Source organism: Peromyscus leucopus, chromosome 1, assembly GCF_004664715.2.
Source record: "Peromyscus leucopus breed LL Stock chromosome 1, UCI_PerLeu_2.1, whole genome shotgun sequence".
Lineage (NCBI taxonomy): Eukaryota > Metazoa > Chordata > Mammalia > Rodentia > Cricetidae > Peromyscus > Peromyscus leucopus.
In genome coordinates, this window is record NC_051063.1 from 179,641,924 (window position 1) to 179,660,012 (window position 18,089).

The window sequence follows — 18,089 nt, forward strand, 5'->3', positions numbered from 1 at the left end:
GGATAGCTTAGGAGTCCAGGCAATGTATAGTAGGGTCAGAGTCCCTACACGCAGCCTTTAAGAGAGTTCCAGGGGATCAAACACCTCACTTCTGACAGTCTTTTATGACCTAAGGCACCAAGCACTCAAGGTAAACTCGCATACACATTAAAGAAAATGAATGCATTTGGGAAAAAAAAAAAAAAAAAGGAACTCTAAATACTGTTAAAAAGAAAGAAAAGAAGCCAGAACTTAAGTCTTCTTTTATCAGGAAGTAGTTTGTTGTATCAGTCATCAGGCTTTGTATCCAAAGGCTAGAGCCCCAAATGCTATAGGGTTGAGGCTTTTATACATTTTTGTCTTCCATATATGCCTATATGCATTTTGATCGGATGTTTTCAACTACTAGGTAGTAATGGCTAGAATGAGAAAAGAGGGCAGAGAGAGGGGCTACAGGAGAGATGTGGTCAGTGTGCCTGGCCATAGGAGGGCGCTGATCAGCCCATGTGTACATGCATGAACACTAACCAGGAAACTGCCTTTTTGTAGTTTTCTTCATCTTAGCCCTTGGGAGACGATGACGACGACGACGACGACGACGACGACGACGACGACAACAACAACAACAACAACTCCTCCTCCTACCACAAGAGGGCAATGTGTGATGCTCTAAGGGGAAAGATGCCAAAATGTAGGAGACAGAACACAGCATATGGTATGTATGTCTGCTGAGAAAAGACATAGAAAATGAGTGGAGCCAGCAAAAGAAAGAGGCCACCTGGGCTGCACACAGTAAGGCCCTATGGGTAGGGGCTGCCCAGGACTGTGAAGCTCAGATCAGACCAACACAGTGTGCTACAAGACTTCTTGTTTTTCTTGTTAGGTTCCAGCCTCACTCTGGTTCACTGCTCCGTTGCTGTCTCCTATTCCTCCCTTTTGGGATGTTAATATTCACCACCCAGGAACTCCAAGGTAAAAGCAAAAACATCAGGTGTTCAAGGTCATCAGCTATACTGAGAGCTGGAGGCCTACCTGGGCCTCTTGAGACACTACCAAAACCAAAAGACTGGACACAGTGGCCATGGCACAAGCCTTTAATCCCATCACTCGAGAGGCAAGGGCAGGGGGATCTTTTAAGTATGAGGCCACTCTGTTTACATTGAGAGTTCCAGGACAGCACAGTGAGACCCTAACTAAAATAAATACATATAAATAAAACCATGACTCTCAAGGACATATATCAAAAATTTACGTGCCTCAAGGGAACCAGAAAGGTACCAAGGGTAGTTCCAGGAAGACTCAAACAATAGATCTGAAATAAAACAAAAGGTTGGCTGTAGACATACAGAGCTAGCAATTTAGCTACCTTCCAGGTGATGTATTGGCAGAACTCATTCGCAACCCATCAGCTTCTTACGAGTCAGTCTCTACTAGAACACTGTGTGGACTTCAAAGACAAGAAGGGGGGAAAATGCTACGTTTAAATAGTCAGGTGTCCCAAAATTAGTTTGGTAAATGATGCGAGGAAACTAGAGGGCTCCCAGTCATCTTTCTGGTGTATTGTCAAATATTCTATAAATTTTCTCTTAAAACGTCTCCCCCGCACACACACCTAACCCTCTGTCTCTTTCTGTTGCCATCTTTTTCTCAGTCTTGGAAACCTATCAGTCCCTCTTACTGTTTTCCGTCTTTTATCCCTGCTCACCTTTGTATTCGAGTCGATAGCTAGAATCTCCATGTCTCAACTTCCTACTCCCAATCCTTTCCTGTTTCTCTCTTCCTTACCCTAAATTTTCTGACATGCCTCAGGTCCTAATTCTCTGACTCTAATGAATGAATCTCCACCCCCTTTCATTCAGATTTGTATTCCCGGTGTGTTGTGCTCACTTATATTCACTGTCTCTCCTCTCATCCAGTCTCCGCCCCCGCAATCTTTGGGCCCTTCTCCTCCTCTTGCTCTCGACTCTGTATGCGGGTATCTCTGCCTCCCTAATTCTTACTTTCATAACTATCTCGCTGGGTATTTGGTGTCCCTGTCCCCTCCCCATTCCCTCACCACAGAACCGGACAGCCTTTCCTAAACCAGGTAGTCCGGGCGTTACCCGGGAAATCACCAAGTTTGGTCCCCCGGTTACCATGGAGCCCTGCTCAGTCCCACCCACCGCGCAGAAATTCTAAAGAAGTCGGTGGTGCTGCGCTTGCACACACGGAGTGCCCTGCCGACTACGACTCCCAGAAAGCATCTAGCTGAACATTTCACTCAGCAGTTCAGGAGGTAGCTGAGGGAGCGCCCCTCCCGAACCAGGGTTGCCATGGAGACGAGGAGGCTGACGGCGTCCTAGTGAGAGCGGTGATTGGTGCAGAACCCTGCAAATCCTGGGAAGGCCTGCAGAGAATTGACAAAAATGTGGTGGGGGGCATGCGCTGTCTGGAAGGTGGTGCTGCCATCCATTGCCCCCCGAGAGGATTGCGCACATCGACGGGGCCCTGACGCCTGGATTCGAGACGGGGAGTGTGGGAAGAGACGGCCAGGAGTGCGACCTGATCGTTGCGACCAGCGCAATCCCCTGGGGACTGGAAGAAGGGTAGAAACGGAGGCGGGGGTGGGGGAAGGGCAGGAGGGCTTGGCGCTGCGCGCGGAGTAGTCTGGGAGATGTAGTCTATCCTGGAGGAAGAGAACGGGAGTGCGCATGTTCAGAAGCGCGCAGCCGCTCTCGGTGCACTGAAGGGAAACTGGGAGTCCCTCCACCGCAAAGCCTCAGGAGGGGATTGAGGAGGGATGGGGACTGCGATGAGGAGGGGTAGTGGATTCTGGGATTCCGGCTGCCCAGCTAAATACCTAGAGCCCCGGCGGGGGTGCGAACACTCCCTGCAGGCGGGCCCTGTGCTGATCAACGCGAGCTCGTCAATCGCCACGGCGGCGACTGGTCACTTAGGCACCCTTAGAGCGGTGGTGCTCGCGGAGACTTCTGGGAAATGTATTTCCGGAACCTCCTCTACTTGCTTAGCTGCTATTTCTGGCAGAGTTGACTCGGCACCCTGAGGCGCAGAGGTGTGACCCGCAGAGATCAAACTGCTTCTAAGTTGATGCTATCCCTATAATAAATTCAGATTTTTCACGAAGTTCCAATTGCAGAAAGTATGTAGGGAGGGAAAGTCGGCCCTTTTACCAGTGAGGAAACTTCAGTTCACATAGGCACAGAGGAGTCAGCATCTCGAACCTTCCTTGCAGACTGTTGCTCCAGTGATTTGGGGGCCGTTGAGGGTCCTCAGAAGTGCCCCTGTCACCTCGGAACCCCAGCTAAATTAGAGAGGTGAAGAAATGGATCGTTGCTAAATGTGATGAGTTAGCTTCAGGTGTTGGAGAGGAATCGTGGAAAGGCAGCTAGCTATCTCTTTGAGGGCAATGAGAGAAGAGCAAGTCCGAGACTGGATAGAAAACATTAACAGGACGGTATTGGGAGTCGAAGAGGAGGCAGCAGTGGCATGAATGCCCGGATATAAGTAAAGCGGCAGCTGCTGGGATGAAGCTGCTGCTATAGAAAAGAATAGAATTTAGGAAAGAGAGATTAAAAGAATAGGATTTAGGGAAGAGCCCACGCAGCAGCCTGTACATAGAACAGGGGAACCTACCAGACATTGCTTAGGCCCAGCTGTGGAGATCAGCAAAGCAAGCTGCTCAGCTAGAGTTACACGGGTCTCTGGGGTGTGGCTGGCCTGTCACAGTACCTGTTCCCTCGCGTGTCCTCTGCATGGAGAAGGTCTCAGGGTCAAACCATACAGCGTACAGTAGGCACTCAGTCAGCATTCACTGCCACTGTCTGTCATTATTCCAGATGCCTCGTACTATTCCTTCCCTAGGGACAGACACTGGCCTGAGACCTGATCTGGTACTCCTGATGAGACCCACTGTGCTGGGCTCCCCAGGCCGTGCACCCCCAGAAAATGAGCCGGTTGTAGTGAAGCTGGAGGACTCTGAGGAGGAGGGAGAAGGCACTCTGTGGGACCCGGGCCCTGAGGCTGCACGTCTACGCTTCCGGTGCTTCCGATACGAAGAGGCAATTGGTCCTCAGGAAGCCCTGGCCCAGCTCCGAGAGCTGTGTCACCAGTGGCTTCGCCCAGAGGTACACTCCAAGGAGCAGATGCTGGACCTCTTGGTGTTGGAACAGTTTCTAGGTGCACTGCCTCCTGAGATCCAGACCCGTGTGCAAGGGCAGTGGCCGGGCAGCCCTGAAGAGGCTGCTGCCTTGGTTGACAGCCTTCAATGGGAGCTGGATGGGCCTCGGAAATGGGTGAGTCAATAGCTGAGTGGAAGGTCAGGGCTAGAGCATTGGTCAAGCTCTGCTTCACTCTGGGAGTCCTATGCCCAGCCAGACTTGCTCCTTGGCCATATGGAAGTGTCCAACGGGCAACGGGGATCCTTTGTGTGGCTGCTCATGATAGGAGCCCATGCCTGCATTACCTTCATCCCCCGAGTTGGATGAGACACAAAGGATACCAGGCAGCCCTGTGCCAGCAAACAGTCCTTTTGCTTTGAGCTCAGGGTCAAGGGAAGGGAAGAGGGAGGTTTGGGACTTTTGAGGACCTAGTCAGTGTATACTGACCAGGGAATCCTGCAATGGAGTGCGTGCCCATGGACCAGCCCCGCTCTCTCCTTGTTCGGTGCATCTCCCTAGGTCACCGTCCAGGTCCAGGGAAAGGAGGTCCTATCAGAAAAGATGGAACCCTCCAGCTTCCAGCCTATACCTCACATCAAGCTCCAAACTCCAGAGCCTGGGGCTGAAACTCCCCCTGGCGTCATGCAGGAATTGCCGGTGGACCTTCAAATGAAAGAGGAGACAGAGGTGATGGAGAATCCAGGTGAGAGCAGGCAAAGTGGGCATGGCTGGGCAGAGCTGTCTGCACTCCACTGAGCCAGGCCTAGCTTGATGAAATAGTTCCAGTGCACCTCTGGCCCTCTTCTTGCCTGCAGTCTAGCCAGCACAGACACTATCTCTGACTCCCCACCCCCCCACACCCCCGCATCCCCATTTCCCCAAGCATCGTGGGACAGGCTGCCTCGGGACCCACGGCGATGCAGAGGCACACACCAGCACTTGTCTCCTCTGCTTGCCTTCCAGAAAACCCTGCTTGACCCCATTCCCAACTGAGCCCTCAGCTACCCCGCCTCGTCCTTCCCAGCCTTGAGCTCCTGTCCCTGTCTCCCTCGCGTCTGGAACCCAGCACCTAGCACCACTAGGAAGGGTGGGAACTTTCTTGAGCTGCCTGACCCCGCTCTTTCTCCTCAGAGCTCCTGGAGTCTGGGCCTCCTCCTGCTGCCCAAGAGGCGACAGCTGCTCTCCTACCTAAGGAGGCCCAGGTGAGCCCAACACAGAACGTGAGCCACCCTTTGCCCTAAGAGCCTGTAATGGGTGGGTGTCAGATAGATCCTTTGAGCCTAGCCAAGCACAGTCCAACAGCGACCAACTGTGGTTTCAGGGTCATGGGACAGCACTGGACCAGACCTCTCCTCACAGCGACACTGAGCCTGATGTGCCCCCATGGAGTGAGGACCCTGTGGCCCTGTGGCATGAGGAAGTAGAGGGCATCTTCTCACCAGGTTAGTGAGATAGACACAGAGGGACTGAGCCCTCCTCGTCATCCCCTACACCCATAAATCCTTCTGTCCCTACTCAAGACAGCCCTATCACTGTAGTGCCTGCGTTAGCATTCTCTGCCACAGACCCCTTGGCTCCTCCTGACTTTGCCCTGTATCATAATGCCTTCCTGAAAACAGACCTCGTGTTCCCCATACCCACATCCTGTTCCCAGTCGTGGGATTCTGCACGTGGCCTCCAGACTCCAGTCTCCATCTTGCATGTTGGAGACCAGAGCAGGGAAGTTTGGGACCTGGCGAGGAAAGCTTATTAGTAGACAAGGCAAGAGCAGTTCTGATACAGAACAGCCAGCTGCTGAGGATGGACCAGGCAGGACCCTGCCCAGTCTTCCTCCTCCTGGATTTACTTCCCTGTGTGAGTGCATCATCCTCTGAATCCTGGTATAGGAGGTAAAATTTGGAGAGGTTACAGATAGCCTCAGATAGTTGTCTAGCCCTGGTGAGATGGTTTATTTTTCCATATTGGGTACGGAGCTCAGGGATCGGGCATGCCAGGCAAGCACAGTCACAGAGCTACACCTCCAGCTTCCCACTGATGGATTATGGACAAGATCTCTACCGCTGAGTCATGCCTTCAGCCTCTCACTGGTGGAACCTAGGTATTTGTTCCACCACTGAGCCATGCCTTAGCCCCTCCTACATAGGAGTTTTGCCACTGAGCTGTACCCCCATCCCCAGAACTATTCCGTTGGACTCATTCTCAGGCTTCTTTTTTGCTTGTTTTTTTGTTTTAATTCCTGCTGTTGAAGAGTCCTCTCTGTTTGAAATTCACGTATCTCACTAGTAGGCAATTGCCTTGAAATGTTTCTTTGGAGCATGATGTGATGGTCCTTTAATGTTACCACTCCAGTTTTCCACCACCACCACCATCACTCCTCTTTGTTTTGTGTGTATTTGAACATGTGTATGTGTGTCAGAGCACATGTAGAGTTCAGACAACAACTGGCAAGAGTCAGTTTTCTCTCTGTGTCATGAGGATCCTGGGGCTCAAACTCAGATCATCAGGTTTGGCAGCACACTGAGGCAGAAGAGAACATCCAACACAAGCCCCCGGTGCCTCGGCATTCCCCTGGCCTGACCAGCCCTGCCTGTGTTGCCCAGGGACCACTTGGTCTTGCTTGGCCCTGCTCCTCTCTTCATCCACAACTGCAGTCTCTCAGCTCTCTTGCAGGCACATTGCTTCCAGCCCCTTGGCTGCTCCCTCCTTGGGCTGCTCTTGCTGTAGACAACCCTACTTCTTGCTTTCAAGCATCAGTTTATCTTCGCCTCCATGACTCCTGTCATGCCCCTTGGTGGCTTGCCTCATCCTCCAGCTGTGCCTTTTGTGGAGGCCAGAGTTTTGGTTTTTGGGAGAGGGTCCTGTTTTGTTTTGCAATGGATCTGCTATATCCTAGGCTGGCCTGGAACTCGACATATAGCTGAGATGGACCTTGAAACTGATCCTCCTGCCTCTACCTACCAAGTGCTGGGATTATAGGTGCAGGATACCTCTCCTGGTTTAGGCAGTGGTGTGGATAAAACCAAGGGTTTCATACATGCCACAAGAACTTTACCAGCTGAGAAACATCCCAGCTCTGTTGGTGATTTGGTGGTGGTGGTAGTGGTGGTGGTGGAGGAGGAGGAAGAGGAGGTGGTGGTGGTGGTGGTGGTGGTGGTGGTGGTGGTGGTGTGTGTATGCTCGTGCGTGTTCATGCTCGTGCCTGTACATGCATGTTTGTATTTCTGCACACAGACTTGTGAACCAGGGGTTGAACCCTGGGCTTTTTGCACATGCTAAACATGCAGTCTACTATTAGAGCTATACTCCCAGAGATCTTTTTAGTGCTTCATTATACTATTTTAATTTTTTTTTAATATTTATTACGTATACAATGTTCTACCCGCATGTATGCCTTTATGCCAGAAGAGGGCACCAGATTTCATTACAGATGGCTGTAAGCCACCATGCAGTTGCTGGGAATTGAACTCGGGACCTCTGGAAGAACAGCCAATGTTCTTAACCTCTGAGCCATCTCTCCAGCCCACTATTTTAAATATTAACATCATGCAAGGGACAGTATTAACAGGCAGGTAACATGCAGATACAAATGAATTCATAAAAGACACAAGTCAGAAGTAATTTGATACATGGTGGTACCTCAGCAGACAAGACAGTAAAAAGAGCCTGTCTTCAAAGAGCCACTGTACAGGCTGCTTTGGGTAGCAGTGAGTCTCCATGTTAATCGCATCCCAGTGTCCTGGAGCCCTACAACAACTGCATTTGAGGTGTGACCTGGTTAGCAACAGCCTAGCCTTGAGACAGTAATGGTTTGTCTTATCTTGAGTCAGAAATGGCTCAACAGGACCACCCACTCTAAACAGGCATCTACATTTTGCAGCCAGGGCTTGCTCTACATAGTTAGCAGTTAATAGTCCTGCTCAGATGTGGCAGCTTCCTTGCCCTGAACCCAGCCTACCATGAAGCAAAAGCAATCTTGTTTCACAAGGTTAGACCAGTTCAGAACAACATCCATAGTTATACATCCACATGGTGAAAACTCGAAAAGGTGTATGAGGAGTACATAGTGCAATGCCCCATCTGTGCCCAGCAGCAACATGACAAGTTCTCTGCCTTCCAGAAAGAATCTGTACGCAAAGCAGACACAATATAACCATGTACTGCATAACAGTGTGTTGTTGGTCAACCAAGATCACAAATAACAATTATCTTACGATATTGCCAAAGCTAGATATGGTCTTACACACCTAGCACTTGGGAGGTGGAGGCAGGAGGTAGGCAGAAACTGGAGGATTGCCATGTCTTCAAGGCCAGCTTGGACTACAATGTGAGATCCTGTCTCAAAAAGCTGGGGCTGTAAGATAGTTCAAGAAGAGTACTTGCTAAGCCTGATAACCTGAATTCAATTTCTGGGACCCACATGGTGGAAAAAGAGACTCATTCCCACAGATTGTCTTCTGACCTCCGCATATGCACCATGGCATACACATGGCCATATAGACACACACACCAAAAATATTTTAATGTAATAACCAAAAACCACTTGATGACCCTGTTCTCGAGAGTTTTCCCTTTAGTTAAGCAACACATACCCAAACAGCCAGGTGCTCGGTAGCCTTTTATAAATACAAGTAGAACCAGTCTAGGATACAGAGTGAAACACTGTTTCAAAAGCACAAAGAAAGCCAGGCATGGTAGCACCAGCCTTTAATCCCAGCACAGGGAGGCAAAGGCAAGCAGATTTCTGTGAACTTAAAGCCAACTTGGTCTAGTTCCAGACCAGCCAGAGCTACATAGTGAAACCTGTTTTGTTTTAAAACAAAAAAAGCAGAATGGTGGGAAGGATTTTTATGGGACTAGAGAGATGGCTCAGTGGATAAAAACACAGGTTGCGCTTCCAGAGGACCTGAGTTTGATTCCTAACACCCACATGGTGGCTCAAAATTGTCCCAGAGAATCCTGTTGGCCTCTGCAGGCACTGCACACACATGGTACACAGACATACCTGCAGGCCAAACACCCATACATATATAAAATAAAAACATTAAAGATGAAAGGGCTTTTTGTTGTGGTGGTAGTAGTTTGGAGTTTGTTTGTTTGTTTGTTTGTTTGTGGGGGTTTTTGGTTTGGTCTCTTGTTTTTGGTTGGTTTTCTCTGTGTAACCAGGGAGTCTTAATCTCACTATGTATGCAAGACTGATATCAAACTTATGTCAGACTTCCTGCCTCAGACACCAAGAGTGATGGAATTATAGGCATGCACACCCATTCACTGCAAGAAAAGTTTAAAAAGAAAATGTTTAAGGGGCTGGAGAGATTGCTCAGCAGCTAAGAAGGTGTCCTCCTTTTGCAGAGGACCCAGGTGGGGTTCCCAGCACTCAGGTCAGGCAAACTTAAAATCTCCTATAACTCCAGCTCCACTGACTTCTGATGTCACAGCATTCACATGCACATAGACACACACACACACACACACACACACACACACACACACACACACACACAATTTAAAATAAAGATACTGGGACATAGCCAGCTGGTTGTGGCACATGCCTTTAATCCCAGCACTCAGGAGGCAGAGACAGGTGGATCTCTGTGAGTTCCAGGACAACTAGGGCTATACGGACCCTGTCTCAAATAAAAATAGTGTTTTCAAATGAACAACCCTGGGGCTGGAAAGAATGGGCACCTCACAACCATCCGTAACTCTAGTTCTAGGGACCTGACACCCTCTCTGGCCTCCTCTGGTCCCAGGCATTGCACATGGTACACACACATACATCCAGGCAAAACACCCATACACATAAAATATGTTTTAAAATTTTTTCAATGAACAAGCCAGGTATAGTGATGCACACCTTTAGACCAGCACTTGGGAGGCAGAGGCAAGCAGATCTCTGTGAGTTCGAGGCCATCCTGGTCTACAGAGTGAGTTCCAAGACAGCCAGGAACACATAGTGAGACTGTCTCGAAAGACTAAATAAACAGAAAATGAACCAACCTTGCTTGGTGAGATGGTTTACCAGGCCCCCAATGGTGAAAGGAAAAGACCAAATCCTGCAGGTTGTCCTCTGACCTCCACATGTGCACTACAGTATAAGCATGCGCGCGCACGCACGCACGCACGCACGCACGCACGCACGCACGCACACACCAATAAATAGTTTTTTTTAAAGATTTATTTATTATGTATACAATGTTCTGTCTGCGTGTATGCCTGCAGGCCAGAAGAGGGCGCCAGATCTCATTACAGATGGTTGTGAGCCACCATGTGGTTGCTGGGACTCAGGACCTCCGGAAGAACAGTCAGTGCTCTTAACCTCTGAGCCATCTCTCCAGCCCCAATAAATAGGCTTTAAAATACATTTAAAAAACAAAAAAAAAAAAAAAACTTGAGGCTAGAAAGTGAGCTCAGTGGTTAAGAGTGTTTACTGCTTTTCAAACCCGTATCAGGATGTTCACAATGTCCTGGAACTCCAGTTCCAGGGGATCTGATGACCTCTGACCTCGTAGGGCACCTGCATACACATGGTGCACATAGGCTCATGCAGTCATGTGTACATGCACGTAATTACCCCATGTGCTTGGCAAACAGCAGGGGTGGCCACAGGTCTTCAGACAGCTCTGTAGGCTCCTGGCTCACTGCGGTCACTCCTTTGTCCACAGCACTTTGGATTGACTCTCATTAAATACTGGGAAACATTAACACCAGGAGGAACACAACTACTAAACAGAAATACCTAAAAGCGTAATTCCTGGGACAGTGTGAAACACTGCTGCTTTGGGTTTTGTGAGTTGTTTTGGTTTTTGTTTCAAGACAGTATCTCATGTAACCCAGCTGGCCTTGAACTTGATTGCAGTAGATGACAACCTTGAAACTCCTACCTCCATCCCCCAAATTCTGTGATTGAAAGCACTCAACCCAGCCTGTGTTGTACCAGCAATGCACACACACTTGCTATGGAAACACAGCTAGAGAGATGGCTTAGCAGTGTACTGGCTTCTCTTGACATCCCCAGCCCCCACGTACCAGCTTACAACCATCTGTAACTCCAGCCCCAGGAAATCCAACCCCTCCTTTGGCCTCCACAGGAACTGCAGCCACGTGGTCTGGCGTGGTGTACAAACACACACACACACAGCCAAAAACACCTATACATGGAAAAATAAATGGTAAAAAAAAAAGAAGAAGAAGAAGAAGAAAAGGAATGTGGAAACAGGCTGGGGTGTGTAGCTCCATGGTAGAACATGGGCCTAGCACATGAGACCTCCTGGGTTCAGGTTCCATCACTGGGGGGGGGGGGGATGCTGAGAATAGGAAACAATGTGTCAATTCAACCCTACAGTGCATTTTTCTAAGCAGGGAACAGCCTGTTCTGTGGAGCTTAAACAATTAGTTACATTATTTCTTGTTCACATCCTTCCACGGTGTGACTGTCAGGTCACTGTGGATTCACCGAAGCTGCTGTAGTTAAATTAATTAGCTCTTAGTCTCTGGAGAGTTGTTAGTGTGGCTTTTGATTCTGGTTTCCTTTGGTGCGTTCTAATTTACCTTACTTCCCTTTTGTGCCTCATGGGTTTTCCGTCACCCACTTTGTCTCCAGCCTCAGTTGCCTTGGTGGACACCTCATCCCTTGCTTAGCTTCATACCCTGGAAGCTCACTCTGTAGTTCACTGTGCCTCAGGCTCGCACCTTGGAAGGTTCACTCTGTAGCAGGGACATGTTTCTATATAGACAGTTCCCATGTTCATCTCATCCGCAACCCCCAAGCCTACATGGAATCCCCTTGCTCTGATATGCCTGGGTCATCTCAAGTGTGGCAAATCCAAACCCAAGACTAAAGAACTGCATTCCCGCCCCCACTGCTTCCTGTTGATGTCACCTCTGGTCTTTATTGAATCTACATTCTCTGCTTCTTCCCAACCCTCACTGCCCACCCTAACTGGGTCCCACTATCACCCCAGAATCCTTTCACAAAGAGGTGTTATTTTTCCCCAACGACTTAAGTCTAATCAGGAAAGCCTTTGCACACACCTCAGTGTTCTCACTCAGGATTCCACCCACCTCAGAAAAACCTGTTCAGATACAACTGCCATTCACATCTCCTGTCTGCCTCACCGGTCAGTTTCAGGTCTGTAGTTCAGTCTCCCAGAGTTCGTTGGTTTAGGGCAGAAAGCCAGAGTCTAATGAAGGAATGGGTCCCCTTGTGCAGGGTTTGCGCTGCAGATGGACAGCATCGCGGCAGAGTCAGATACGGTGAGCCCCCACCTCCATGTTCCCTGGGATCTCGACATGGCTAGCCTTTCTGGACAGATGCAGTCCCCCTCCCGAGAAGGAGGCTTCGCCCATGCCCTCGCACTCCCCAGCGACCCGGAAGGTGAACAGGACCTTGCCTGCGAGGATCCCTGCCCCGGTGTGGGCCCAACACTGGTGGCGACTCGCTGGCACGCCCCAAAGGGCCGGAGCCGGGGCCGCCCTAGCACCGGGACCGGAGCGGTCCGAGGCGGCCGCTGCGACGTGTGTGGCAAGGTGTTCAGCCAGCGAAGCAATCTGCTGCGGCACCAGAAGATCCACACGGGCGAGCGACCGTTCGTGTGTGGCGAGTGCGGCCGCAGCTTCAGTCGCAGCTCTCACCTGCTGCGCCACCAGCTCACGCATACTGAGGAACGGCCTTTCGTGTGCCGCGACTGTGGCCAGGGCTTCGTGCGCAGCGCGCGCCTGGAGGAGCACCGGCGGGTGCACACGGGTGAGCAGCCGTTCCGATGTGCCGAGTGCGGCCAGAGCTTTCGGCAGCGCTCCAACCTGCTGCAGCACCAGCGCATCCACGGCGACCCGCCCGGCCCTGCGCCCCCAACCCTGCCCCTCCCCGGAGTCCCCGAGCCCCCGGGCCCCTTCCCGTGCAGCGAGTGCTGTGAGAGCTTCCCACGACGCGCCGTGCTGCTGGAACACCAAGCGGTGCACACTGGGGACAAGTCCTTTGGGTGCGTGGAGTGCGGCGAGCGCTTCGGCCGCCGCTCGGTGCTGCTGCAGCACCGGCGCGTGCACAGCGGCGAACGGCCCTTCGCCTGCGCTGAGTGCGGCCAGAGCTTCCGGCAGCGTTCCAACCTCACCCAGCACCGGCGCATCCACACCGGCGAGCGGCCCTTCGCCTGCGCCGAGTGCGGCAAAGCCTTCCGCCAGCGGCCCACGCTCACGCAGCACCTGCGTGTGCACACGGGCGAGAAGCCCTTCGCCTGCCCCGAGTGCGGCCAGCGCTTCAGCCAGCGACTCAAGCTCACGCGCCACCAGAGGACCCACACGGGCGAGAAGCCCTACCACTGCGGTGAGTGCGGCCTCGGCTTCACGCAGGTGTCTCGGCTCACTGAGCACCAGCGCATCCACACCGGCGAGCGGCCCTTTGCTTGCCCCGAGTGCGGCCAGAGCTTCCGGCAGCATGCCAACCTCACCCAGCACCGGCGCATCCACACCGGCGAGCGGCCCTACGCGTGCCCTGAGTGTGGCAAAGCCTTCCGCCAGCGGCCCACGCTCACGCAGCACCTGCGCACCCACCGGCGCGAAAAGCCCTTCGCCTGCCAGGACTGCGGCCGCCGCTTCCACCAGAGCACCAAGCTCATTCAGCACCAGCGCGTGCACAGCACTGAGTAGGTCAAAACACCTCACAAGGTTGTGAGGCTGGGCATCGCCCAACAGGCCCGCCCGGGGCCTGGTCTTCAGTAGGTGCTCAATAAATAGTAGATGATGCCTCCCCGCCTGCACGGCTCCTCTACCCACCTTGCGGCTGTTTCAATGTGGGCATATCCCCTACACACACATCCTCCTGGAGAGGCCATGCACCCACCCCATTCGAGAGTTACCACTACCTACCACACCTGCTCTTTTGTGGGACAGACTCTGTACCATACCTCTGGCTTATACAGTAGGTATGCCCAGCTCAGATGGGCAAAGTAGTTACACTCACACACACACACAAAAAGACAGGGTTCTCTGCATCTGCCCTGGTAATTATTCAGGGTCTAGTCAAGAGAGAGGTCAACCACGGCTGTGGTGGCCCACCTTTAATCCCAGCACTCTGGGAGGCAAAAAGCAGTTGGATATCTGTGAGTTCAAGGCTGGTCTGATCTAAAAAAGTTCCAGGACAGCCAGAGCTGTTACACATAGAAACCCTGTCTCAAAAAAACAAAGGAAAGTAAAGGGGAGGGCGTGGGGGGGGGGGGGCGCGGAGAGGAGGGTCCTACCAACTACATGACTGCTGGGTGACTAAAAAGGGTAGTCTAGCTGCGTGTGGTGGCACACAGCTGTAACCCCAGCACTTGGGAGGCTGAAAAAGGAGACTGCAGGTAGTTTTAGTTTAGTCTGGGCTACACCATGAGCTGCTATCTCAACAGCACACATTGAGTGTGGCGGTACACACCTATAAGGCCAGCAGCTGGGAGGCAGAGGCAAGAGCCAAAGTTCAACAGGCAGGTCCACATAACAAGTTTGAGGATGACCCGAATGACATAGTGAGAACCTGTGTCCCCCACACCCCTCCACCCCCAAAAAAGACAAAATACAAATGTGCATGATGGCACAGACTTGTAATCATTCTAGCTATTGAGGAAGTTGAGGCAGGCAAACTGCTAACTAGTTCACCGCCTGCTTGGCCTACAAAGAAACCACTTTTTGTTTATTTGTTTAAAAAAAAAAAAAAAAAACCGGGCGGTCGTGGCACATGCCTTTAATCTCAGCACTTGGGAGGCAGAGGCAGGTGGATCTCTGTGAGTTCGAGGCCAGCCTGGGCTACAGAGTGAGTTCCAGGAAAGGCACAAAGCTACACAGAGAAACCCTGTCTTGAAAAAAAGGAAGAAAAAGAAAAACAGGGCTTATGGGGTGAGTAGGAGGATAGCTTAGCGGTAAAGCCATCATCAAGCCTGATGCCCTGAGTTTGATCCCTAGAACCCACATGTTGGAAGGAGACAACCAACTCAAAGTTGTCCTCTGACCTGCACAAGCTGTGTGTGTGTGTTTTCTGTGTTATGTGCGCGCATATACACACACAAGTAAATAAATAAATGGGGAAAGCTATTAAAAGGGGGCCATGGCTGGGAATGCAGTTTATTGAGAGGCTGTTTGCCTAGCATTCACCAGGCTCTGGGATCAATGACTTGTACTTTGAGGACCGTTTTTATGAGCTGGAGGGAAAACAAATCAGGAAAGTTGTAAATCTTGGTTGCTGCTGAGAGCAGAGAGATGGGCAGGAAAGAGAGGGTAAGAGGAAGAGAGAACCATGCCATTTGAGTCAGGGTCCCAGAAAGCAGGCAGGTTCAGCTATGGTTGTCAGCAACCAGCTGGATGGGAGCAGAGGGCTGGGGTTATCAGGGAGAATGAGAATGTCCCAAGTATCAAGACAAGCACACTTAGGACTATTGCAGGTATCCAAAGAGAGAGGATAAGAAAAGTTATGCTTTTTGAGCTACAACTCAGGAAGGTGGGCAGGCTTAGCAGTGAAGATCTTCAAGCTTTACATTCTTAAGTGATGAACTGTCAAGGAGGCAGGACTTGGGAGTAGCCATTCATTGATTATCCTGTGCCAGGGTGACTGAGAATCCTGAGGAAGGCCCTTCGGGGTGTTCTCTCCGGGGAGCTAGAAGGCCTGGCTCTGGGTAGCGTGTAGACTACTACTAGAAGGGCCTTCGCTGCCAGGTGGAGTTCTGCCTGTGGCCAGCCCCTGTGGCACCTTGTTTCCCAGAGCAGCAGGCTAGGAGGCCTCTGTGAAGTCTCGGCCCTGCAGTGATAGGTAAGTCTGGAGCCCAGAGGAGAATGATCTCATGACGTCTTCCCTGCCGTTCTCACCACATTCCGGAGCCTGGCAGGGCATGGAAGAACACTCAAGCCGCCAAAGGGATTGCCCACCTCTCAAGCTCTCCATCTTGCTGAGCTAATACCAGCAATGCCCATGACATAGTTTCCCTGTGCCCCAACCCACTATCCAGTCACTCTCATCCTAACAGCACCCCCGAACCCCTGAAACAGTCACAAGCAGACAAGCTCTCTTCCCACCAGAGAGATGAGCACTGAGGAGCGACCATGGAAGATGGCCATGGGATACACGCCAGATTGGGAGGCTTAACCCGGAAACTCAGACACTTCAAGATTTTCTGGTCCCCATGCGTTTGCAACTAACAGGTACTAAGAAGAGGACCCCAAAATGGGGAGCACAGGCTTCAGGCCCAGGACCAGTTGCTCTAACCTCTGCGATTTGTTCCTCTCACTCTAAGTACAGGCCCCTTCCACCATGGCTCTGTTCATAGCTCTACAAGGGTCTCCTTCATACTAGGAGTCTTCAGGGCTGCATTCAGCAGGAAGTCACAGGAAATACAGCTGCCAACAGTTTACATGATCCCGGACAGTTCAGGCCAGGTGCCCCATGCCACTGCTTCCTTTTCAACAGCCATATTCCCTTCCATCTCACTGACTGTAACTTTGACACAGTTGCCCACTCCCATGGATTACTGGGGTGCAGGTAGTCAAAGGAGATCTATTTAGCATGATTCAGCTTAAGCCCTAAACCCCAGCTGAGGTCTTCGCTGGGTGTCAGACTGGCTCTGGGAGATCCCAGGAATACCATTTTAAGGCCTGCATGTCTAAACCACTCCTGTGGGAATAGCTTCACCTGTTCCTGCCATTTCATGTTGATACCCCAAACTGGGACCTGGCATCAAGGAAAGCAGACAAGTCAAACCAAGTCTGAGGCTGATCCTGTGTGACAGAGTAAGATGGGGGTCCCCGGTCCCTATGACACCTCCTTGTCCCCTCCAACTGTCAGCTGTAAAGGGACAAAGACACAGCTCCATGAGGCCACCACAACACCACTAATCTTAGAGAGACCTGGACTCAGATTAAACTGAGATTCATTGTAGTGGGTAGCCATTCCAGCTTTGATCTGGAAGTTCCAATCCCCATTGAGGCTTCGGTAACTGTCACGCCTTCAAGGTGGGGCCAAGGGAGGCGCCGAGAGACCCGAGCTGGAATGGCTACCCACTACAATTCATGGTTCCAGTGCAGAAAAGAATTTCAGCACTAGCCAGTATGAAGCACAGTTGGAGATTTTATTAAAGATACTTTAATAAAAATAATCTTTAGGCATGAGAGAAGTGCTCAAAAAAGACTTAACCAAGTGTGGGTATATGTTTCCCATGGAAGAATGGGGGAAGCAGTGGATATGGGATCCTCAAGGAAGAGTCTCAATTGTCTTAGCATTAGCCACATATAATACCTTTTAGATGGTTCTCAAGTTACACTTCAAAGAGTTACTAAGAAGCCTGTTTCCTGCCAGGCAGTGGTGGTACACACCTTTAATCCCAGCACTTGGGAGGCAGAGACAGGCAGATCTCTGTGAATTCCAGGCCAACCTGGGCTACAGAGTGAGTTCCAGGAAAGGAGCAAAGCTATAAAGAGAAACCCTGTCTTGAAAAACCAAAAGAAAAAAGAAAGAAAGAAAGAAACCTGTTTCCTTCCCTCTTTTGAAAAGATTGGAAGCCAGGCAGTGGTGGCGCATGCCTTTAATCCCAGCACTTGGGAGGCAGAGGCAGGTGGATCTCTGTGAGTTCGAGGCCAGCCTGGGCTACAGAGTGAGTTCCAGGAAAGGCGCAAAGCTACACAGAGAAACCCTGTCTCAAAAAACCAAAAAATAAAATAAAAGATTGGAGACTGGCTCCAGAGATGCCTCGGATGGAACTGTAATCTCATACGGTAAAACCAGAAGCTACTAGAATTGTTCAGGTTCAGTACACATCCTTTCCCTGTAAATGGAATTTCTGGTGAGATTCCTAGAACACTGTAGGTTTACAGCTGAGAAGGGAGAAAAACCTTTAAGCAGCTGTTAATTGTACTGGCATTCTTGCTTCTCCAGGCTCCAGGGTCAGAGGCGCTATTCCTTCGGGTCCCCATAATTTTCAGTGTTCTTCTCTCCTGCCT

General features: G+C 50.9%; 1 protein-coding gene across 3 annotated transcripts; it reads left to right on the top strand.

Moving 5' to 3' along the window:
• The first annotated feature begins 2,161 nt into the window (after nt 1–2,161).
• Nucleotides 2,162–14,208, top strand: Mzf1 (myeloid zinc finger 1). Of its 3 annotated transcripts, XM_028884871.2 has the most exons (6): nt 2,162–2,564; nt 3,841–4,271; nt 4,656–4,839; nt 5,268–5,338; nt 5,458–5,578; nt 12,346–14,208. In XM_028884871.2, exons 2-6 carry the CDS (start codon nt 3,879–3,881, stop codon nt 13,776–13,778), a joined length of 2,202 nt encoding a protein of 733 aa, XP_028740704.1. In that variant the 5' UTR covers nt 2,162–2,564; nt 3,841–3,878; the 3' UTR covers nt 13,779–14,208. The 3 variants fall into 3 exon arrangements, with proteins under 3 accessions (XP_028740704.1, XP_037057986.1, XP_028740703.1); XM_037202091.1 differs by lacking the exon at nt 2,162–2,564 and having other exon boundaries at nt 2,573–4,271; nt 12,500–14,208; XM_028884870.2 differs by lacking the exon at nt 2,162–2,564 and having other exon boundaries at nt 2,574–4,271.
• The last annotated feature ends 3,881 nt before the right edge of the window (nt 14,209–18,089 follow it).